Raw genomic sequence first — 25810 nt, forward strand, 5'->3', positions numbered from 1 at the left:
TTATGCGTTTAGTTTTTAAGTTAGATTTATATACTTAGGGTTTAGTGAAATTGTCTAGTTTAATAATATAATTAATCTTGAAGTGGGTAGTCTTGGAAGAGTGAAATTAATGTGCAGTACATGATTAGAAGTCATGAATTACAAAAAATTTTTATTTTAGTTGAAAATTTTCTTTTTTAACTTTACAACAGTCATTTGTAATCAGAAATATAGCAATAGTAGTCTTTACGAAGAACTATAGTAAAATAAGAAGGCAAGGCAACCGCGGTCACCTTATTTTACAATAGTTCTGTTGTAAAGACTACTACAGACTGTATCACTGATTCCCTTAGATTGCTGCAAATGTGGATAGAATCCAAGATTTCCTTTTAACGTAGCCTATTGTAATGAGTCACATAGACTTTGTGCTAACTCATATTTAGTTCGTATTTATTTTAAATAAATTTTTAATGAGTACGTTCGACTTACAGAATTGTTACAACGAAGCTACTTTAGGCATTACGAAAAGTGGTCACATATCCGAGCAGTGCTGTTCGACTATTGTAATCATTAACAGAAAATTTTTCTCCGTGTACTTTAATAGCTTCCTAATATTGTATTTTATAATGTTAATATTTTTAAAATGTGCATTAATAATGTTTTCATCACACATGCACAAAAATGGCGCTTTTAGATATCTGACGACAGGACGGAAAGTCATTTATTTGTTCGACCGTATAAAAATGGCGTTCAATTTTTTCCTAGGACAAAAAAACAGCTGTTCCCATGTGTTATTTTTGTCCTTGGAAAAAAATGAACGCCATTTACATGCAAGTCGAACAATTGAATGATTTTTACTGCCTGTCGCCTGCTGTCTGAAATCGTCACTTTCATGCATTTGGAATAAAAAGTATCGTAAGTAACACCCCTCGACCTCCACTCGTGTCACAAAAATCACCGTAAAAAATGGCTGCCTTTGTCTCCTTGTTTCTTAATATACTATTTGTTTTATATTTATTTTGATTTTTAATTGTGGGTGTCGTTCACTGTCAGGGTGTTGGTCACTGTACTCGTTACCCTATTAGAAGAGGATTTTTTCAGTAATTATGATATTAATTTTTTAGGGTGTAGTATAAATGCGAATAAAATTAAAAAAATTTTATTCTAATTTAAATCTCCCTTTTTGAAAATACCACTATCTTCAATATACACAAAAAAATAAATTTTTCAGGGGTTTCGACCTTTTTTTCGCAAATAAAATTTAATTTATCGCTGCTTGCTAACTATTTACTGTCACTACTGCTACATGCTTATTTCTGTAAAGATAGAATTTCCAAAAACTTCATGTCAAGAGTACCACCTAATTTGTTGTATCGAAGCAAAATTAAAAATTTCACTAAAACTTCGTTTCTTTAAAAACAATATAATATTTCTCTTAATTGCTTTACTAACCTAAATCCAGACAGACTCATTAAATTGTTCAATCTAGGTGTGTTGCCGCCGGGCGAAAATGTTCCAGGTGAGACACTTTTGGTTGTACCTCCAATCAATGGAACTGTTATGGAAGGTGAGCCTGTATCATTTGAATGCATTGCGAAAGATTCCTCGTCAATTGTCGCTTGGTTTCACGAAGGTGTTGAGATTTCGGAAATAAAGGTAAAGCATATGAAAGAAAAAATAATTCCACTAAATGAAACATTTCTATATTCAATCTTTTAATAAATTCAGGCTCTCAAACTCCGCGCGTCAGTTGATAATAATGGAACATTGACAATGAAACCAACGGACATGGGTGATTTAGGGGAATACACTTGTGTTGTTAGTAATGATCAAGGAGAACAGCAAAGTGCATCTGCTTATCTTAATGTACAATGTAAATTGTCTAATTTCTTAATATAAAAAACAATATGTTTAATAATTTTGATTTTGATAATTTCACTGGTTTCCAGATAAAGCAAAAGTAATATATGCTCCCCGAGAAGTATTTTTGCCATACGGGAAACATGCAATTTTAGATTGTCATTTTAGAGCGAATCCACCGCTAACGAATCTACGTTGGGAGAAAGATGGATTTCTTTTTGATCCATACAATGTACAAGGCGTATTTTATAGAAGAAATGGCTCCTTGTACTTTAGCAAAGTTGATGAAAGTCATGCTGGAAGTTATAGCTGCACACCCTACAATGATCTTGGAACAGAAGGTTCCAGTTCTCCTATCAATGTGGTAAGTACCTATATTTAGATTTAAGTAGACATTTAATTATAATTGAAATCATTTTCAAGGAGGTATGATTGATTCACAAAATAATGTGTCATTAACATACATAACATCTATTCACATAACAATAAGTATCAAGTCGTTTTCTACATCAACCTTCAAGCTGTTGTCTATTCGAAGGGGGGAGATTTATCTGACTGTTATGAAGAGCTTTAGGGATGGATTTTTTTTAAATTGTAGGTCTCACGTGCGGACATAATATGTATGAGAAAGCACTGTTCTAAGTTTTACCAGAAGATAGGACTGTATCACACTATAAGGTATCGTTTTGAGCCCCTATTGAACATTTCTTGTCCATATTAACCGGAGATATTAAACTTTTAAAAATCTAAAATTTTTGAAAATAAGACTTTTTTGAAAATTTTGTTGAAAAGTATAGAAGCAGCTTTAAAAGTATCGTTACCTGCTTATAGAGCATTAAGAAACGCTTTAATCGACCTATTTTTGAACCTGATTTGATCATAAATTTCGAAATTATTGACATTTTAAAAACCAAAAATTGTGCAAAATGACATTTTCTCAACTTTTTTATTTGGAAACTTTTCTTTAACTATTAAACTATTATAACTATCTTGTAGGGTATTTAAAAATACATTAATTGACTCAAGATTCAATCACTTTTACCATATTTATAAAAAGTTATTCATATATTTAATTTATTATTATCCCTATGAAGAAGCAAAGTGTTCATGAAATGAGCACTAAAAATATAACAAAAATATTCAACTTGGCAACGGTTTTTACTTAATATGATCTATATTTTCTAAATTATTGTATTTTTAATGTTTGTCCTCGTGGTTTTATCTAGGACATAGTAAATAAATTCTAATTACATATCGATGGCTCCTAAATGAAAACACATTATTCGCGAGAGAAATTATAAAACACGTAACTCACGAAAAAAAATAGAAAAAGCGTTATTGATCTGAAATATTTTTTTGGATAATTTTTAAAAATTTTATCATTTATTTTAAGACAATATAAAATGCCAAATAAAGAATTTTTATTATTTAAAGTTAATTTAGCTTTAATAAAACAATTTTATAAACTTATATTTTTGCAATTTGTTTACACTTTAAAAATAATAAATATTAAAAATTGTAACATAGCCTTCAAAAAACTGTCATTTTAAATAAGCATGTTTTATATTTGTTTTCGTGAGTTATCTATTTTATAAACGCTTTCGCGAATAATATGTTTTCATTTAGGAGCCATCGATATAATAAATACATAATGAGACATCCGTTTAAGGGGGAGTGACACCTTTAACCCGAAAAAATTAGTATATTACGATACTATGCCAGAAAGTTGGATTTCCTGGCCGGCTTTATATACCACGCTCGGCTGGGCATCCAAATTTCTGTCCGTGTGTCGTATTGGGAATTGACATAGAGGCGTGGCTTATTCAATATGGCGGCTTATATATTCAAAAATAGTGCAAAATACACGTGTAATATCAAATTTTTTCCAAAATGCTAATTAAAATAGAAAATATTTTTGCTCTGTGTTTGTAAACGTCTAATTTGAAAGAACTTCCACATGAAATTAATAATTATTATTCATGTTGTCTTTTTCTTCATTTATTACAATTTATTTATAAATTTCATTTCGAGAAAAAACATGATTAAAATTTTGTTTACTGTAAGTTATGTAAAGCTAGTAATTCGTTCTAAAACTTCTTATCGGGATAATTGTTCAGTTCCTGGATGTAAAAGTAATGCAAAAAAATACTTATTAGTACCTCTACATAGATTTCCAAAACCAAATTATTGCATAATAGAAGTTGAATATTTTTTTGAAAAAATGGATAAATTAAAGGCTTGAAAAATCTCTGTAAAATTAAATTAAACACTTTTTTCTTGATTATAAAATCAAGAAAAAAGTGTGCTTTTTTGTTTTTTAATTATTTACATTTATTTACAGCTGAAAATTATTTTAGAGTAACCTATACTATATATACTACGCTCGCATGGGAGTTCAAATTCATAATAGAATTTATTAAGTGCCACGAAAAGAAATGACAAGAAACTAACACATCAGTGTAAACTATAATTTTAAAAAAGATAACTAATAATAGTAGTATAAAATCAAATTGACTGCAAAAGTAAATATTTTATTTACCATAAGTATTTACTTATGCACGGAGAGAGATTTTGTATTAATATTTGTTAAAATTGGCAATAGAATTTAATATATTCTTTTTCAATTTAGGGAAATCGTGTTTTATATTAAAAATTAATATTGTGCATATTAGTAGGCAGCCCTTAATATATTTTACAAAAATTAATAAAATTGTAATACAATTTAATAAAAGAATTATAATTTTTAAAAATGACTATATTAAAATCGCAGTCCGTGAAAGTATCGAAAGAATAAGAAAAATTGAAATAATTCTTTTAAATTTTAGAATAAAATACATATTTCCATCTTTAATATAGTCAATACTAAAAATTATGAGTGAGTCGAAAAGGACAGAAAATAAAAAGACGTAAGAAGGAGGAGGATAGAATTATCGTTTCGAAAGTATTTCGCACACACACAAATGAGCTAACGCAAGCATCATACTATACAACCCTACTAAAAATAAAATCAGGAATCGTCATGAATGTTCAGAATTTCTGAACATTCCTGAACAGTCTCACCACTTCTGACATTTTCTAACGTTTCTCACCATTCCTAACCAAATACTTTCCAAGCTCCTCCCACTTTACTCCCACCATTTTCGAAGCTGTGACCATTTCTGAAATTCCTGACCATTTCTGAAATTCTTGACTATTTCTGAAATGTGTGAACACATAACCTATAAAAACTTTGGTACATCTTTCTAATTTTGGTAAAGTCTCATGAAAATTTATATATACAAATCTTTCAAATTTATTTTTTACATTTCAGAATACATTATTCTATTATAAAAATTGTTCTTTTAACTTAACAAAAGTTCTCATTTTTCAAATTGGTATAATTATTGAATTAATTATACAGCAAAAGTAGGTAAATAAATCAAAACATTCGGACCATTCTTTTAAAATTATTTAATATATTTATGTAATGTATATTTATAATATATTAATTTAATATATGTATATTTATTTGTAATTATTTAATATAGTTAATTAATAATAAATTTTGTTTCATAATATTAGTAATTTACTATACCAGTCAGTACTTGTTATGAGAAGTATTTGGATTATAATTGAAATACAGTTATATTTAAATTATTATTAATCATTAATAGAATAATTTCTTACTATAATGATTATTAATAATTTAAATTTTAAATTTATAAAAATTTCAATATTGCATTAATAATTCATTATTATTATAAATTATAATGTTAAATTAAATTAATATTAAATACTAAATTCATTTTAAATGCAGATATAATAATAATTACACAGTGCAACATTTTTGAGGTCATCGAATGTGCACTAAGTTTTGACTTCAGTTTCTGAAAGTACTTATCGAAACTAGCAAAAAACTATTTCAGTTTTGCTAGATTAGCTCGGATTTGAATTTTATCGACATTTGAATTTTTTTTTGAATTTTCACATTTTTCAGTTTTTTGATACGGGCGGATGGGAACACTGGCTATTAAAAGTTTGTTAAAAAAATTCGCAATGGTCACAATTTAAAAAGCAATAATTTCTCTTTAATTACAGAGAAAGAAAAAAAATTTGGTCGAAAATTGTTCCAGTTACGAATTTTCTTTTGGCTTTTTTACATTTTTTGGTTTTAAGAAAAGGGCGGGTGAGAAAGCTGGCTATTAAACGATTATTAAAAAAAATTTCGCAGTGGTCACCATTTGAAGAGCAATAATTCCTCTTTAATTTCTGACATTGAAAAAAAAATTTGGTCGAAAATTATTTGAGTTATGAATTTTCTTTTGTAATTTTTCAAATTTTTCGGTTTTTCTAATACGAGAGGGTGGGAACGCTATCTATTAAAAGTTTATTACACAAAATTCCCAATTGTCATAATTTGAAATGCAATAATCGCTCTTTAAATTCTGATAAAGAAAAAAAAATTTGGTCAAAAATTGTTCGAGTTATTAATTTTCTTTTGACTTTTTCACATTTTTCGGTTTTTTGATAAAGCGGGTGGAAACGCTGGCTATTAGAAGTTTATAAAAAAAATTCGCAATGGTCACCATTTGAAGAGCAGTAATTCCAACCTAATTTCTGACATTGAAAAAAAAATTTGGTCGAAAATTGTTCAAGTTATGAATATTTTTCGTACTTTTTCAAATTTTTTTGTTTTTGATCCGGGCGGGTGAGAACGCTGGTTATTAAATTTTTCTTTTTTAAAAACGCAATGGTCACATTTTGGAGAGCAATACTTCCTCTTTAATTTCTGCCCAAGAAAAAAAATTTGGTCAAAAATTGTTCAAGTTATGAATTTTTTTTTACTTTTTTTTAATTTTCGGTTTTCTGATAACGGAAGTGGGAATACTGAATATTAAAAATTTATAAAAAGAATTCGTAATGGACACAATTTAAAGAGCAATAATCCCTATTTAATTTCTGCCCAAGATAAAATATTTGATTCGAAATATTTGGTTTCGAAAAAAGTAAAAAAAAATCAAAACCCTCGGTTGCACAGGACCGCGGGTATACAAATGTACAGAAATAAATAAATAACACGAATAATTTTCTACCAATTTTTTTTCTTTTATCAGAAATTAAAGAAGGATTATTGCATTTTAAAATTTGACCGTTGTGAATTTTTTTAATTCATTTCTAATAGCCAGCGTTCCCACCCGCCCGTATCAAAAAACTGAAAAATGTGAAAAAGTAAAAAAAAACCATAATTAGAACAATTTTTGACCAAATTTTCTTTCTTTGACAGAATTTGAAGAGGAATTATTGCTCTGCAAAATGTGACCATTGCGTTTTTAAAAAAGAAAAATTTAATAACCAGCGTTCTCACCCGCCCAGATCAAAAACAAAAAAAAATTGAAAAAGTACGAACAAAATTCATAACTCGAACAATTTTTGACCAAATTTTTTTTTCAATGGCAGAAACTAGGGAGGAATTACTGCTCTTCAAATGGTGACCATTGTAAATTTTTTTTATAAACTTTTAATAGCCAGCGTTTCCACCCGCTTTATCAAAAAACCGAAAAATGTGAAAAAGTCAAAAAAAATTCATAACTCGAACAATTTTTGACCAAATTTTTTTTTCAAAGTCAGAAATTAAAAAGGAATTATTGCTCTTCAAATGATTACCATTGCGAATTTTTTTTTATAATCTTTTAATAGCCAGTTTTCTCACCCGCCCGTTTCATAAAACCAAAAAATGTAAAAAAGCCAAAAAAAATTTGTAACTGGAACAATTTTCGACCAAATTTTTTTTTCTTTCTCTCTAATTAAAGAGGGATTATTGCTTTTCAAATTTTGACCATTGCGAATTTTTTTAATAAACTTTTTATAGCCAGTGTTCCCATCAGCCCGTATCAGAAAACTGAAAAATGTGAAAATTAAAAAAAAAATTCAAATGTCGATAAAATTTAAATCCGAGCTAATCTAGCAAAACTGAAATAGGTTTTTGCTAGTTTCGATAAGTACTTTCAGAAACTGAAGTCAAAACTTAGTGCACATTTTATGTGTTGCACTGTGTTATTATTAATCTGTATTCGTATTATAGTTTATGAAACATTCCAAATTGTAAAGTTAAGACTTAATTTATTATTGATTCAATTAATAATGTTAATTTTTATTAATTCACATAACCTATTATGACTAAATTGAAATATAATTAATTAATAAAAATTATTTAACAGTTTATTCTGATTTATTGATAATATTGGTAATTGAATTTTACTATTTTACAGTTGCTCTTTATATAGACAGTTGAATCCAGAAATATGTAAGTCGGTTCGGTAGTCGCAGTCGTTAGGGCAGTTAGTTTAGGCACTAGGTTAGGTCATGCGTCGGGGTTCGATCCCCGTAGGGTCCAAATTTTAATTTAATTCCGGGAATTAGTTTCCAGTTGTTCCGTATGTAAACAAACTGATATTAATTAATAAAATATATTTTTTAAAATTAATTTGTTGCAACTTTTTGCATATTGTTTAAATAAATAAAACAGAAGTGGCTTAAAAATATGGTCAAAAATGAGATACAAATGGTCTCAAATAGTCACCAATTATGGGCGGGGTCAACAAAGAGGAGGGGATAGTAGCAAACTTGTGACCACTTTAAACTTCCTCCTGATCAGTTGTGATAGATTTCTGACGAGATCCATCCAGAATCGTAAGAAAACTGGATTAAAGTGGTCAGGCGGCCTGACCATTTGTCTGACCATTCCTGATTTTATTTTTAGTAGGGAAACACAAACTATATGGGTCAAAATAAGTGAAACCGGCCACTTGAAAAATTTTTGTCCCCGAATTTAAAGTTATCTATGGTTTTTGATAGATATATGAGTAAACTTTTACCCGCTAAAATATTTTTCAAAAATTTTATTTATTTTGAAAGTTATCAGGTGTTAAACTTTTAGGTTAGTTTTTATTCTTTTCATTATTACTCCGAAACGAATGAAGATAATTTCAATTTTTTTTTTGGAAATTAAAGCTAAAAGTCTGTAGTTTAAAGTGCAACTGAAAAAATTGCTGTATAATAAAAATTTCTAATTGTTATTAACAATTATTTTAAACAATTGCGATTTAAAGTATGTTCTCAATGTCGGAAAAAAATCAAACTATACTCATGTGATGCGCAAAACTCTAACGAGTAAATTAAAAAAAAAAAGTGAGTAACCTCTAAAATTACAGAAGTTATGCATATTTTTCTGACGACGCGCGGGAATTAACTGATTCGCAAACTCTCGAGCGCGCGGGAATACGCCCGTGCCCGCTCCCGCCGCACTCCTCACACTTGTGTTTTCAAACAATTTATGTTTACAGAGAAGGAAAATTAATTAAAATATTATTTTCTTACTGAATAATTTATTAATATTTTTACTTTTGGAGTAATTATATACATAAAAACCATTTTGTATGTACTCATAAACTGCTTTGCAGTTTTTATGCTTTGATAAAAAACTTTTTTCGTGGGTCTGATATTCTTGAATCGTACAAAAATCGAAATTGATATTGTTTGTGTAGAATTTCATCAAAAAATTTTTTAAATAATTGGATTTCTAAATAAAATAATTGAATCATTTGTCACTTCTACAAAATTCAATTTTTATTAGTATTTTAACTAAAATTTCTTCTATAAATCCGCTATTTTTAATAATTTATTATTTCTTAAAATTGTATTCCCATAAAGAATTTTATTAACAAATTTTTAAATAATTGAATTCTTTGAACGAGTTTTAATAAAATGTTTAAGAATAATTACATTTTTCGAGGAATTCGATTATAATTGTACACGAAGAAAAATATAAAGTAACTTTTACTACTTTTATAGTAAAACATTTCTGATAACTTCTACTACTTTCGGAATAAATTTACTCCGAAAGTAGTAAAAATTATCAGAAATATTTTACTATAAAAGTAGTAAAAGTTAGTTTAAAAATATTTCAAAATTATTTGAATTTTGAAAAGAGTTGCTCTCTAAATCTGAATTAGTAGAATTCTACTAAGGAATAGTAAAATTTGACTAATTTTTAGTAGTTTTCATGGACGACTTTTCCCCTTTTCAATTAGTAGAATATTACTTATTCTTAGTAAAATTTTACTAATGTTTTAGTAGAAATTCACTAATTAAAAGTCACTCATTTCACTAAATGAATTAGTAAAACTGTTTTATCGACTATTAATAAAACAGTTCTACTAATTGTTAGTAGAAATCTACTAATCAATTAGTAAAATTCACTATTTGTTAGTAATATATTACTAAATCATTTGGTGGACGACTTTTCGCCATTTCATTAGTAACTTTCTACTAATTCAGATTTAGAGAGTGCGTTTGCAATTTTCATAAATAGATGAACTTACAAATGATTGCAAAAATTCAATTATGATAAAACTTTTTTTTAAATTATCGTCAACATTTCAATAAACTTTATAAATAATAAAATTCTTCTCCGAATATAAGTTATTTTCAGAAGTTTCCCTCAATTCAATGATTTTCAAAATCTACTATTTTAATAAAATTTTCTAAGAGAATTCAATTATATTAAAAAATAATTTTAATACCTACAATTCCAGGCAAAAATTTAATTATTATTTATTATTAAGAAATAATAAATTATTAAAAATAGCGGATTTATAGAAGAAATTTTAGTTAAAATACTAATAAAAATTGAATTTTGTAGAAGTGACAAATGATTCAATTATTTTATTTAGAAATCCAATTATTTAAAAAATTTTTTGATGAAATTCTACACAAACAATATCAATTTCGATTTTTGTACGATTCAAGAATATCAGACCCACGAAAAAAGTTTTCTATCAAAGCATAAAAACTGCAAAGCAGTTTATGAGTACATACAAAATGGTTTTTATGTATATAATTACTCCAAAAGTAAAAATATTAATAAATTATTCAGTTAGAAAATAATATTTTAATTAATTTTCCTTCTCTGTAAACATAAATTGTTTGAAAACACAAGTGTGAGGAGTGCGGCGGGAGCGGGCGCGGGCGTATTCCCGCGCGCTCGAGAGTTTGCGAATCAGTTAATTCCCGCGCGTCGTCAGAAAAATATGCATAACTTCTGTAATTTTAGAGGTTACTCACTTTTTTTTTTTTAATTTACTCGTTAGAGTTTTGCGCATCACATGAGTATAGTTTGATTTTTTTCCGACATTGAGAACATACTTTAAATCGCAATTGTTTAAAATAATTGTTAATAACAATTAGAAATTTTTATTATACAGCAATTTTTTCAGTTGCACTTTAAACTACAGACTTTTAGCTTTAATTTCCAAAAAAAAAATTGAAATTATCTTCATTCGTTTCGGAGTAATAATGAAAAGAATAAAAACTAACCTAAAAGTTTAACACCTGATAACTTTCAAAATAAATAAAATTTTTGAAAAATATTTTAGCGGGTAAAAGTTTACTCATATATCTATCAAAAACCATAGATAACTTTAAATTCGGGGACAAAAATTTTTCAAGTGGCCGGTTTCACTTATTTTGACCCATATACAATTTCGGAGATCTATGTTAAAACCTATAAACGCATACATATAAACTTAACTTAAATACAAATAAACGCAATAACGCACGCACGCTGTACATTGGGAGATACAGTTCTCAACTTCTTTATATACTAAACTCGAGAAATTTTCTGAACTTGTGAGAAAGTGATATTTTCTCAATATTTTGTTTAAAAAAGTTCTTAATTTATTTTACATTATAAATACATACTTTTGTATGCTGGGTCAAAATTTTATTCATAAATGTTTATCATAATACTGTTTTTAAAATTGTTTGTTTCTGGAAAATGATTTCTATTGAAATTATATCCAATTTTTCGTTATATGTATAAAGAAACCTATCATTTAATTTATTGGCATAAGAGAATGCATCATTTCCTAAATCAGTTTTTTAAATACCTTCCAATGTCGTAATTCATCTTCGTACACAGAAAGAAATTAATATCTAAACTTGAAACATTATTAATCTGAAATCCAATGAAGTGTAAGTATGTCTAAAATAGACATTATAGTCACCATTACTGTGATAAGTTATGTGTTTAATTCTGTCAAACTTTATACCAGAAAACGCCATAAATTCACATCTCTGATTTAGAGATTTGTTAATTTCACAACTTTTCTGATGTGAATTATATTGCGTTTTAAGTTCATCAGTGTCAAAGAATATTTAAACCATTTTAATTAATTAGGTATTAATTTTATATTTTAAATGCAGTTTCATTCAAAGTTTCCACTTTCCATATTTTACGAATGTTTTTCGCGTTATCACGTAGGACATATTTATATTTATTAGTATTTTCAGGTTAAACTTTCTTTTTACACTTGAAAACCTAACCTATATTGAAAGCTGTACTAAAACATGTTTTTTTTATTAAGAAATAGAAAAAGAATGTTTATATTGTGTGATGTTGAGATAATTTGATTCAAATAAAGAAATTAAATAATAAAAAATTCATATTATGTTCAAAAAATGTCCAATTTTTTATGATTGTCAATGGATTTGTTTATTAGTTCATACTAAAAGAAAAATATACATTCTTTGAATAATTCTCAGTCTAGTTTGTGATAAATTAATTTTGTATTACATCGAGTTATTACAAAAAAAAGGCGCATGAAAACTCTCCAATTTTTATTTTCCGAATCTTTATTTTATCGAAATTCTTTTTATCTAATAAGAATTAATTTTGATTTTCAAAATTTTTACATCCGTATTCTTAATATATTGATTAAGTATATTTTACAAGGCTTTCATACGGTATTATGTTGTTTATTTAAATGATTTAAAAATCATATATATATATATATATATATATATATATATATCATATATATATCATATTTAAATTTTTGTTTTTCCATATATACAAGATTTTGAATCTATTTTATATAATATATTTAAAAGCACAAATTCTTTTTTAGTTTTTTCTATAGATAAAACATTGCAGAAAACCGTTTTTCCTCATAATTTTAAAGATAACATACCTTTATTGAAAAGAACTCATTGTGTTTATGAAATCCCATGTAAAAATTGTGGAAAAGTATATGTAGGTCAAACGATGCGACATTTGTGTGATAGGGTTCACGAACATGAGAAGTCTGTTAAAGATAAAAGTATTAGTACGGGTCTCTGTTCACATGCTACAAAACATAAACATAATTTCAATTTCTCTAAAGTTTCTATTTTGGAAACAGAGACAATTGATTTTAAAAGAAAATATTTGGAAATGATTCATATACAAAAAAATATAAATTCTTCAGTTAATTTTAATACTGACACTGCAAATTTAAGTCAATTATATTCATTTTTAATTTCAAAAATTTAAATATTCCAAAAATTTAAATATTCCAAATATTTATAATCAATTTTTTATAATGATCAATTTTTTATAATTATTATTATTTTAAATTGTTATTATTTTAAATTTTTTCTTTCGATTCTTTCGTTTTCGATTCTTTCGATTTCGATTTTTCTTTCGATTTTTCTTTCATATATACATAACCTCACTATTTTGTGACATGTGCACATTACCTTTTTTTTTTTTTTTTTTTTTTTTTTTTTTTTTTTTTTTTTTTTTTTTTTTTTTTTTTTTTTTTTAAATGTAACTTTTAAATTAATAATATAAACCCTCTTTAAGAGGTAAGTTTTCTTTTCTTTTGTTTTTTTGTTTTTTTATTTTGGTGATTTCTGGTTTTCGTGAATTCTAATTTTTGTAATTAACCTTTACAGGTGTTTATATTGTGAAATGAGTTCTTTATCTTTCTTTCTATCTTTGTTTATGTAAAAGACCTGATGAGGATGCTAAAAGCATTGAAACGTTGTCATTTAAATAAACAACATAATACCGTATGAAAGCCTTGTAAAATATACTTAATCAAGAATTAATTTTTTTTTTTTTTTTTTTTTTTGCTTAGGGAATTTTGGGAAATCTGCCTACAGATACCTTGGATTCCGCGCTCCAAGGTTATGTGGGGTTGGTATGATAAAACAAAAGGAAATAAAAAAAAAAGAAAAATAAATCTATAAAAAATTAAATTTAATACACTGGCGAAAGAAAGAAAATTTTTTATAATATTCAAATAACTGAATTATCATTTCTAAAAATTATTAGTTTTTATATTTCCTATTTACACTAATATTTTTATTTTCGAAATGTCAATTTTGATAAATATTATTTTATAGATTTGTTAATAATTATAATAATTATGTTCTCAAATTATTATTCAATATAATTTTAATATTACCGAATTACTAATTCTTAAACAATTTATTGTTCCTAATAATATTTTTTTATAATGTGTAAATGTTCTAAATTCTAAAGTCTATAAATTTTATTTTATCGAAATATCATTTGTTATAAAACTTTTTTCTTATAAATGTTTTTCAAAATAATTTTAACTTTTTCGAATTAACATTACTCATAATTTTCTTTACTCCTAATCATTCTTCTTTATAATTACCACCCCAGTCCGACTCCTATGTATTTTGAAGGAAAAATATGTCAGCTTAGTGGTTTGCGTTTTCATGTGCCAAAAAATAACACGTGATGGCGCTGTTCTCAACACTCGCTCAAAATTCACTTCAGCAATAGAAAAATATAGAAACGAATAAATTATTTGTTTTTATAATGAAATCTTGTTGTTAGTGATGTTAAAAATACACGATAAGAAATAATATTGTATTTTTAACTCATAAAAGATGATAGAACAATTGAATAATTAGTATGAAAGTACATAAATGTGTTGTACAATAAACTGATGACTTTCGTTTAAATCGTTTAAATTATCAGATAAACTGATTTATAATAAAAGTTAAAGGAAAGTCATAGATAAATAGTATATTTAAAATAAAGAAAACAAATTTAGATAATATAAATAGCATTAACCCTCCGTCACACACATGAGAAAATATTCCGACCTTACACACGTTCAGAGGGAATTGCTCACCACATTGTAAAATAAGCAACATTACAACATAAACAAAGGAATCAACAAAAATTTAGTTTTAACACAAACTTACAAATATGTAGTAAATTATTCTCAATTATAAAATTAATCAAATTAATTTTCGGTCTCATAAATAAAAATTAATTACACGAATGCACATCTTCAAAGAAATTCCACTCGACATGTAAAAATAATGTAACATTAACAAATAAGCAAAAAATCATTAAACAATTAATTTTAATTATATTTATAATATAATTTTGTCATCAACCAACAGTGGAACAAAAAATGTTTTTAAAACTTGATTTTTTTATTTAACATAACCTCACTTTTTCGAGTTTCTTCTGGCTTTGAAGCTTCATAATTAAATATTAATTATGTTTAAACTAAATGTTTTTTTAGAAATGTGTTGAGGAGTAAATTGTCGAAAGGTATAGAAACTGATTTTATTTTGCAATGAGGAAAACAAAAGTTATTAAAAAAATACTGAAACCGTAGAGGGAATCCCTCCCTAGGTGTGTGACGGAGGGTTAACTTTAATCCATTTTTTTTATTTATTATTTGAGATGAAATTTTACTCAAGACAAAAACAAACATGAACGTATACAATGAATAAAAAATATAATATTAAATAAAAATTTAAAAGTTTTAAACTTTTTTTAAAATTTTTAAACTAAGGCAAGCTTTGCCGGCTACTTATTAAAAACATTTTCACTTTTTAAACAATATGCTCTTTTTACAACATTAAAATAGTTTTTAATGTTAATACTTTTTTTACTTTCACATTTTTTTATAAAATTTAGTTGAGATTTCTAACCGATTTCAACACAACAAATACAATAATGAATGAGGTAACGAATATTGCTGACGAGTAGTGAGTACTGCGCCATCTCGAGGAACTTTTTTGCACATTAAAGTGCAAACCACTAAGCTGACTAATTTCTGGGAAAGACGGACAGGGGTGACTATTCGGTGCAATTCTTATTATGACATTTATAGGTTAGGAAAATAATAAATTAGAGAATTTAAATCTTAGAAAAAATGTATGTTATGTAAAATACGAATTAAAAAAAATTATTAATTATTAATTATAAAAATTATGAAAAAGAATTATTTGGAAAAATGAATATTAGGAAAAATAAAAAATCGATTAATAAAAAATTATTTAGAATATATTTTCGGTAAGAAAAAAATTATACGAAATAATTATTCGAATAAAATAAAATTATAAAAATTGGTTATTATATAATAAAGAAAATCATATAAAAAATTATTAGATATTACAAAAATTTTGAAAAATACTATTTCGATATAATAATAATTATGAGAAGTGACAATTCGATAAAGTTATAGTTAAAAGAAAAACATGTTAGAAAATATAGTAATTATAAAGAAGGATGATTAGAAGTAAAGAAAATTATGAGTAATGTTAATTCGAAAAAGTTAAAATTATTTTGAAAAACATTTATAAGAAAAAAGCTTTATAACAAATGATATTGCAAAAAAATAAAATTTAGAAACTTTAAAATATAGAACATTTACACATTATAAAAAAAAATATTATTAGGAACAATAAATTTTTTAAGAATTGGTAATTCAGTAATATTTGAATTATATTGAATAATAATTCGGGAATATAATTATTATAATTATTAACAAATCTATAAAAAAATATTTATCAAAATTGACATTTCGAAAATAAAAATATTAGTGTAAATAGGAAATATAAAAACTAATAATTTTTAGAAATGATAATTCAGTTATTTGAAGATTATAAAAAATTTTCTTTCGCAGTATTAAACATTCTGTTGATTAGTCATTCAAAAAAATAATGTTTTTGACAATTATTCTTTTGATTACAAGAAATTATAATTAATTCTTATTAGATAAAAAGAATTTCGATAAAATAAAGATTCGGAAAATAAAAATTGGAGACTTTCCATGCGCCTCACAAAAAATACGAATTATGTAAATATGCAACTAAAATCTTTAATAGTTTATTCTAATAATATATTAGATTTCAATTTATTGAAATAAGTTGATATTTTAGAACTATATGTTCTATGTCATAAAATTTGAGATTTATAATATCATTTTAAGGCATAAAAATACGAATTCTTCACACTGCTAATATGCAGATTAGATATAACTCTAAATTTCAGTTTTACAGATCTGTTCAAATCACACATCCGATTCCAGTGATAGTTTATGCCTAAATCTCATATATTAAATCTCTACTTTAGAGATTAATTTTTTTCCGTGTAAATTTTGAAAGCTCTCAAATGCTCATTTAAAAGACAATGGACTATGCCTTTTACTACAATTAGGAAATCTTCATTGTCGATTAAAATTATTGAATGAACAAAATAAAATTGTTCACCCAATTCCGACACATTTTGACACATCAAATTAAAATGTTTTGGGGTAAACACAACGTGCACATGTTGCCACGAGATGTTTGACTCGGATAATTTCGGTACTGCTCGACTGAAATATTCGGCTAATCTCGGACAGCTTCGTAACCGCTCTACGTCAGCCTGACGTCAGCCCATAGCCTGCTATGACCTGCTACTAAGTAGGCTGGTCATAATTTTTATTATAGTCCATAATACTATTCATTACTAAATTAACAATTTATGTAATTCTTCGATAGTATTTAGTATAATCATCTGGTAATACTTTTTACTATTGCATACTTTCTTACTTATAATATTAAAATTTCTTATTGACTATTTCAATTTCTATTACTTCAGAATAATACAAAGTAATAATTTGATTATAAACTTTCTTAAAAATGGTAATATTAATTCATAAATGTAAATGATTTCCCCAAATTGCAATCGGTTTTACTAAATACTAATATAATAATACGAAATATTAAAACAGAATCTCTCTCCGTGTGTATTTACTTATCCCTGAATAAAAATTCTGACCGATTTTGGACTAATCCGAAATTTGTCCGCAACAGTACGGTTTATTGTGGAGTTTTTCACCCTGAATTAAGTTTAAAATCAATACCGTTTTTTATAACTATTGAATTTGTAATTAGTCCGGTTTAGTCCGAAGTTAGTCAGATCATATGCAACTAGTAAATGCAGAAGTAATCCGGTTGATTTAACCAGTGAATCCGCAGCTAATCCGAAACAGTCTGCTTATGCACGGAGAGAAAAATCAAGCGTTTGTAGTATGGAGACTTCCTATGCTAATTTTGTATGAACGTCCTGCTAAAGAGGCATGTTTTTATACCTCAGTTGCATGAAACATATACTAAAAAAGCATGGATCTCTTGCAATCGTAGTATACTGACGTCCCATGCGTTACAGGTAGAACTTTTATGCTGATAACGTAGAAATTTATACAAATACAGCAGAAGTTTTACGCATATTGCGCATGTGCATTCTTTTACGAAATAAGCTTAACTGTCCATACTACAAACGCTTGATTTTTCTCTCCGTGTGGTCAGGTTTTTGTCGCTCGGAATTAGTCCGGATAAATCAACACTCAATGCGGTTTGTGTAAAACTAGTGAATCTGGAATTAGTCCGATCTATTCCGAAGTTAGTCTGATAATACGCAACTTGCAAATGTGAAATTATTACGATTAAATCCGGAATTAATCTGGTTTTGGTCAGGTTTTTGTAATACGAAATTATAATTATATAGTTTGAATTTATCTGCATTTAATACAAATTGTTTTTTAATATACAAATTCAATATTATACCAAAATTATTCGGAATTAAGTCTTTGAATTGGATTGAATATGGATTGTTTCGGACCGTCTGTAGATTGTATATATTTGACGGGTTCCACGTCAAGTGACCCAGGTCCAAATTTTAAATGTTTGGGATCGGGTTAAAAGTTTGCACAAACAGTAGTCCTATTAGATATAATTAAAAATACCAAATATTATTGATTTATTTAAACAAATATAAAAACTGGAGGGGGTCAAAGTTTAAATTTTTGGTCTAACATGGAATATTTGAAAAATTTGTAGTTTCTTTAAAACAAAACGAAAATACATTTTCTATTTTGGGTTTTTCTGCTGTTTTTCAACACTTTCTAATGGTGTAAACAAATTTATTTATTTATTTATTTATTTATTTATTATCTTACACGGGAATTTCCCTTTCGTACAAAAGTACTTATAATAATAATGTTCTATAGTTCATACAAGATTGAAAATTCTATTTCTTAATTGATTAATGAAAGTAGTTAAAAGTACACCGTAGAAGTCAATAGTATTATGAAAGTCATTAGCCTCTCTGGACAATCTAGGAACCACCGAATTTAACATAAAATTAGTTCTGTGTATTGACTGCTTGAGTAGAGTCGGATTTCTGGGAGATTTAAAAGGAACAGTGAAATTTAATAATGATAATAAAGGTGGGCAGTTTATAATACCATTAATTATTTTGAACAAAAAAAGTAAGTCAGAAAATAGAAATCTATTACTTAAGAGTGGGATACCCAAAATCCGTCTCAACTCAGAATAGTCATGACTATATTTGTCAAACGATATTCCCGCTCGCCACGCAACAAAACGCATGAATTTATTTTGAATTCTCTCCAGTTCAATTAGTAGATAGTCTTGATAAGGTGACCAAATAAGTGAGGCGAACTCAATAATTGGTCTAACTAACGAAAAATACAAAACCTTCATTGCCAATACATTCCTGAAATGAGTCATGCTCCTGGTGACAAAGCCCAAAGTTCTGGTTGCTTTATTAATTGTTAATAAAATATGAGATTTAAACTCCAGAGATGCGTCAAATAAAACTCCCAGGTCCCGAATCGTGGAAACTTTAGTAATAATTTGGTTACCAATAGTGTAGTCATAGTTAAGTGTGCTAGAACTTCTTTTAAATGAAATAATAAAACATTTTTTGTTGTTAAAGAAAAGCTTATTTTTAAAAGACCATTCAACAAGACGATTAAGATCAGATTGTAGATTATAAAGGTCCTGAACGCATGATATTCTTTTAAAAATTTTAAGGTCATCAGCAAATAAAAGAAATGAACTGTGCTTTATTACTGTAGTTATGTCATTTATGAATAGTAAAAAAAAGAGAGGTCCAAGATTCGAACCCTGGGGCACACCAGAGGTTATCAAAAAAGGATCAGAAAAGTCTTGTTGTACGCGAACAGATGAATATCGATTATTAAGATAACTTTTTATCCATAAAATTAATTCACTAGAAAAACCCAAGGCTTCCAACTTTGCCACCAGAATGACATGATCAACTTTGTCGAAGGCTTTAGCAAAATCAGTATAGATTGTATCAACTTGAAAGCCCTTTTCAAGATTAGATGACACAAAATCAGTAAACAAAACTAAATTGGTCAACACCGACCTGCGTCTCATAAAGCCATGCTGCTCATTGATAATAAAATGTTCTACTTGATTATAAATTATGTCAAATACTAGACTCTCAAAAATTTTTGCTAAAAAACAAATGTAGAGAAAAAAAAATTTTTGACCTTGAAAAATTAAATTAAAAAATAAAATTTCATTTTTTCATCAAATGGACAGTTTTTATTTTTTTAAAAAAAATTTTATCATAAAGGTGAGGTTTTTTCCTAAAAAAATGTATAGGTCAAAACGTGGGACAAGAACTTTTAACTGGTTAAAATAAACATTTACTTCTGCAATCCACCGCCCCTGCGCGTTGTTGGGCTGTATATTGTTTATAACAATTGAAATAAATTATTTTATGCTTTATTAATTATCTGGTGGTCATATTGGATAAATTTAAATTGATTTAGATCATGTGCATCAACGGAATAAGAAAATAAACGTCCTTTTTTAAAAAAGTGTACTAATTTGTTAACTTTGATTTAAAAAAAATTATAAATAATTAAAATCCCCAAAATCGGCCTCGAAGGATGTCTTAAGAATTTATTCCCCTTTAATTTAAGACAAAGAACACTCAAATCGGTTAAAAATTGTAAGCTATAGACATTTTTTAATAGTAAATTGTAAAAAAAATTCCACTGTGGGCCGGTGCAGTGCAGATGTAAATGCTTAATTTGACCAGTTAAAAGGTCTTGTCAAACGTTTTGACCTATACATTTTTTTAGGAAAAAACCTCACCTTTATGATAAAATTTTAAAAAAATAAAATAAAAACTGCCCATTTGATAAAAAAATGAAATTTTATTTTTTAATTTAATTTTTCAAGGTCAAACAATTTTTTTTTCTCTACATTTGTTCACACTATTAGAAAATGTTGAAAAACAGCAGCAAAACCCAAAATAGAAAACGTATTTTCGTTTTGTTTTAAAGAAACTACAAATTTTTCAAACATTCCATGTAAATTTTTGACCTGGGTCACTTGACGTGGAACCCGTCATTTACAAATTTCATATTATTAAAAGACTTATTTTCGAACTGGGGTGTTTTGATCGGATATTATTCGGATTGCCGCTGACTATTACCGGATTCTTTGCATACAGATTTTGGATTGTTCCATACTTGTTTTGTATTAAAGTCGCTTATATGGTGCTGGCATCGTAGATTAATAGTGGATTTTTCATGTTTTTACATTACAAAAGTTTATATGTGTTTTTATCGAAATGACGATTTCAAATCGGTGGACAGTCTGGCTCGAACAGTTTTGATCGGATTGACTTCGGCCAAAGTGTTTCTAGTTCGTCATTTACTAAAGCTTTAGAGTACGTAGCGGATTTTTTTTGGTTTGCTTATTTATTTTTGGCAATACATTATTTGAAAAATTTTTGCCCTAAAAATCGACTTTTTTCTTCAAACAGCTGCCAAATACACAAAAATTAATATTTTAAAAATATCGACAACAAATTGAAACTTTTTAAAAGTATAAATATATTTTCTTAAAGTTAAAAAGTTAACAAATAAAGCCCTCGAAACCAAATTTTGTTTACTTTATTCCTGTGTTTAAAAAAAATTCATGAAAAACAGGTTTAAAAGACACGTCAAAGGTGTGTACCACACTAGACGGTGTTGAAGATGATATTTGACATTATTCGAGTAGGTTTTAATGCATCATGTCTAATAATGACACTAGTGGATCCTTTAATTACACTTTCATGACGGAACCAATCATCTAAGAAAATATAACATTGCTGATGCTATTTGGACAACATACCATTGTCTTGAGTGGGAAAGTAAGAAAATGTATTGCTACTTTTGTATACATCATCGAGATTGGAATTTCCAACAGATCTTGTGGCGATTTAATGAATATCAACTGAACAAGACTTACCAACCAAACACTGCAACATATGAAAATTCTGCAACATTTTAGGCTATCCGTTTTTTAAAAGTATTATTGAACGATGTAGGACGTCTATTTTTTTAGGGGGGATTTTTCCCGGATGCCCTTAAGGTTAAGATAGATTGCACCAGTTTTTATAATCAAATGAATTTGTCTGTTGGCTAGAAAAAGACAAATGTCAAACGCATTCTTTTACTGTTTTTTGAATTAGCATCTTTTTCACTGCTCAACTGTAGTGGCATGTTATTGCCCCAAAACGAAGATTTACTCAATAATGGGACACTCCGTATCATGCTCATTTTACATTAAACTATAGCTTTTTACTATCATCTAGTTAGCCATTATTTTACTACAAATTAAATTACATTTATTATGTTTAATTTATAAATTATGACTATAGTCATATTGATAGGAAAAGGTATCTTTAAATTATTAGTAAGCCCGTTTAAACATATGAATAAAAAATAATTGAATATCTGATTGCAGATTGTTCAGAGACCACCAACATTTACTGTGACACCACAACAACTCTACATGAGAAAACTCGGAGAAAATCTGGAAATTCCTTGTGATGCTAGGGATGGAGACCACAATCATCGACCTAACATCGTTTGGTTTAAAGTAAAATTCCACTAAATGATTAAAATTATCGTCTGTTTCCTTTATACCTTAGTTTCTTAGTGCAAACAATTTACATAGAAGTGGGTAATGTGATTACGTTTTGTGAAAAGTATAAATATGTAGATAGCTTATTAGATAAACTATTGCTTCATTGGCATGAAAAAATTTGTGTTTGATTGACCTAAACTGTTTGCTTAGATGAAATAAGGAATTCATTTAATTTGGTTGTGGTGATTTTCATATTTTAATATTATTCTCATTACTACATTCAATAATGGAATTAGTGCATCAATGAAAATTATTAAATTACCTTTTCTGTTTACGCTTTATTGTATACTTCTAATAAAACAGCTTTTTTGTACTACACCATTCCTTCCAAAGAACCCTATTTAAAAATTCCCTTAGAAAGATATTAGGTATCGACAATACGTGTTTTTTAAAGGATGGTTCACCTCTTTCTCCGGAAAGAGCAATAATCACTGGAGGAAATCTGACCATTGAAAAAATTCAAGAACAAGATCGTGGACTTTATCAATGTGCTGCAACTAATGAAGCTGCGACAGTTGTTGCTGATGCTGAGTTAATGGTCATAAATGTACCACCTAGAGCACCATATAATCTCAGTGCGAATACTAGTAAAAATTCAGTAACTCTTACCTGGATTCCTGGCTATATTCGTCCAAAAATGGAATATTCTATATGGTATTGAAAACAAATTAAATATTTATTTTAATGATTTATTCAAAATTACATTTATCCGTTTTTACAAGGTATCGACCAACGGATACTTCCGAATGGAGAACAATGAAAATTGTGTCCAAAAAAATAACAGAAGCTACTGTGAATAATTTGACACCTGGTCGTGAATATGAGTTTATGGTTCTTAGTCAAGACAAGCATGGTGATGGGATGTTTAGTAAAACAGTACGTGTGCTTACAGATCCAGGTACAATTGTCACTGTCATGTAATTACACAGGCTAAATGTTAATTATAGATGAATTTTTCAAAAATATTAACTATTAAAGTTTTCTAGATGCGATAAATCATAATGGAGCTTCTGAATTTCGAAGTCCTGGTAAGTTACAAATATACAATTTTCATGCAAACTTATACACTGCAAAAAGAGGTGTCTTATTTTGCAATGTACTACTGGTGAAAGTTATGCGATCCTGCACCTTCATTTTAAAGATGAGAAACATACATTCTAGAATAAGGGATGAAAATAAGTGTCGTTCTATATAATCATTTCTTGAAATCCTATCAGTCCATTGAGCATTGATATCAGTCCAAGAATATAAACAAATATTACCTAGATTCCGTAATTTTAAATAAAGAGTGCTAGTGTGCACAGAGAAAAAATATACCGTCAATCCATCGAATTAAACAAAAGGAATTTCTGCCAGTAGTGTACATATTATTGAATTGATCATTATTTTTAAATGCAATTTTCTTACTTTCTTTGGAAATAAACAAATGTCGATTTAATTGAATATGCAATTTCAGAATCAGATTTTATGGGAGCACCTCGTAATATCAGAGTACAAGCTACAGTAGAAGGTTATTTAGTTACTTGGGAGCCTCCTGTTGTTGGTCCAGAACTCGTTAGACTATATATTGTAAACTGGTTTAGAGGAACATCAGATCATCTTTATGGCAAAGCGGAAACAACGGACACGTATTACCTTGGTATAAAGATTCAAAACTTATATACAGAATTTTTTTCTCGTAATGAAAATATTTAAAATTCAAAGGACAAATCGATCAACTATAAAAAATTTAAAGTGAAGACAATATTTTAGGTTTGGATTTTGTGAAAAAATTGAGGAATGTACACTAAAAAAATCCGTAATGAAAAGAATAACTTTTATAATCAACAGATAAATGATATAAATACCAATATTGAATTTTTTTTTATTATTTTGTACACAAAATTTTTTCTTTATTTTACAGTGAAGAATTTAGAAGAGGATAGTTATTATTCGTTCGAGGTGTCTGCAATGTCATTAACAGATGACATCTTGACCAGTGAACGTTTCACAATGGAAATTCCTGGATATCAAAAAAGTTCTCGTAATAGAGCAATTTCAATGGGAATTGTAGCAAGTCTTGGTTTTTTAGCTGCAGCCCTCGCAGCCGTTTGGTGGGCAAAAAGAAGATTTTGCCATTCACAAACTAATGAAAAGTAAACAGTTTTAAAAATCAACTATTGATAATAATTAATGTACATCTTTTTAGAAAAAAGACTTGGAAATTGTAATAATCTGTTTATTTTATTAATATTACATTCAAAAACATAAGAAATTTTTATTTGTCTTTTAAAACATCATACCGTTTTATCATTATTTTTAACAAAGGAATAAGAATGCCAGGAAGTATTTTTATTTATTCAAAATACAACTATACTACTTTTTGGAATAACCTTTTAGTAAGGGAGAGTGGGGCAAACCGGCCATACTAACGGTTTTTTTTACTCTTGTGACTATATCAACCAACCGATTTAATTTTTCATTCGCTTGTTTGAAAGATCATTTAATTGTCCAACTTTTTCCCAGAGACACCTATACTTTATGTTTTATTGTTTAGTTGATGTGATAACTTTAAAAAATTTTGCAAACTGGCCGGTTCGCCCCATCCCCTGCACGGAGAAAATTTATTCCTGAAATTTTACTGAATTTAGTTCGGTAAAACTGGGATGAAGTGTCAAAACAGTAATTTTTCAAGAACTAGCCTGTAAAAGAAATTGCATTGAAAAATAATGTAAAAATCATAAAGCTCACGATATATGTATTAGCGCTTCACTTACAGTTCGGTAAAACGTAAGCCAAGTGCTCGCTACATTCATATTTATTGAATAGTTCGGTAAAACGTAAGATAAAGTCTTCGGTAAAACTGACGAGTTGCAATTTATTGAATAGTTCGGTAAAACGTAAGTTAAAGTCTTCGGTAAAACTGACGAGTTGCAATTTACTGAAAGTTCGGTAAAACTTGAAGAACAAAAATAAAAAAAAATGTTACTTCAGTAGATCTATATTAATACTGCCGTAACTCTCAATTTACCTACTTTAATCACTACCTAAACCCCCTACAATTGTTTACGAACAAATACTAATTGATACACCTGCCTACAGT

At 27.4% G+C, this 25810-nt stretch overlaps 1 protein-coding gene across 2 annotated transcripts in view; it reads left to right on the forward strand.

Moving 5' to 3' along the window:
- The window catches only part of LOC122506088 (protein borderless), a 79337-nt gene extending 53891 nt beyond the window's left edge, over positions 1–25446 (forward strand). The window contains exons 4-12 of one of the 2 annotated variants that reach the window (XM_043618082.1): positions 1469–1635; positions 1708–1852; positions 1929–2203; positions 22546–22680; positions 23123–23382; positions 23451–23626; positions 23715–23756; positions 24185–24367; positions 24632–25446. In XM_043618082.1, the coding sequence (XP_043474017.1) occupies positions 1469–1635; positions 1708–1852; positions 1929–2203; positions 22546–22680; positions 23123–23382; positions 23451–23626; positions 23715–23756; positions 24185–24367; positions 24632–24867 (1619 nt within the window). In that variant the 3' untranslated portion in view covers positions 24868–25446. The remainder of the gene's footprint in view (positions 1–1468; positions 1636–1707; positions 1853–1928; positions 2204–22545; positions 22681–23122; positions 23383–23450; positions 23627–23714; positions 23757–24184; positions 24368–24631) is intronic. The other variant, XM_043618083.1, reaches the window with a different exon arrangement.
- Positions 25447–25810: the final 364 nt, after the last annotated feature.

Source organism: Leptopilina heterotoma, unplaced genomic scaffold (assembly GCF_015476425.1).
Source record: "Leptopilina heterotoma isolate Lh14 unplaced genomic scaffold, ASM1547642v1 Lhet_396, whole genome shotgun sequence".
Lineage (NCBI taxonomy): Eukaryota > Metazoa > Arthropoda > Insecta > Hymenoptera > Figitidae > Leptopilina > Leptopilina heterotoma.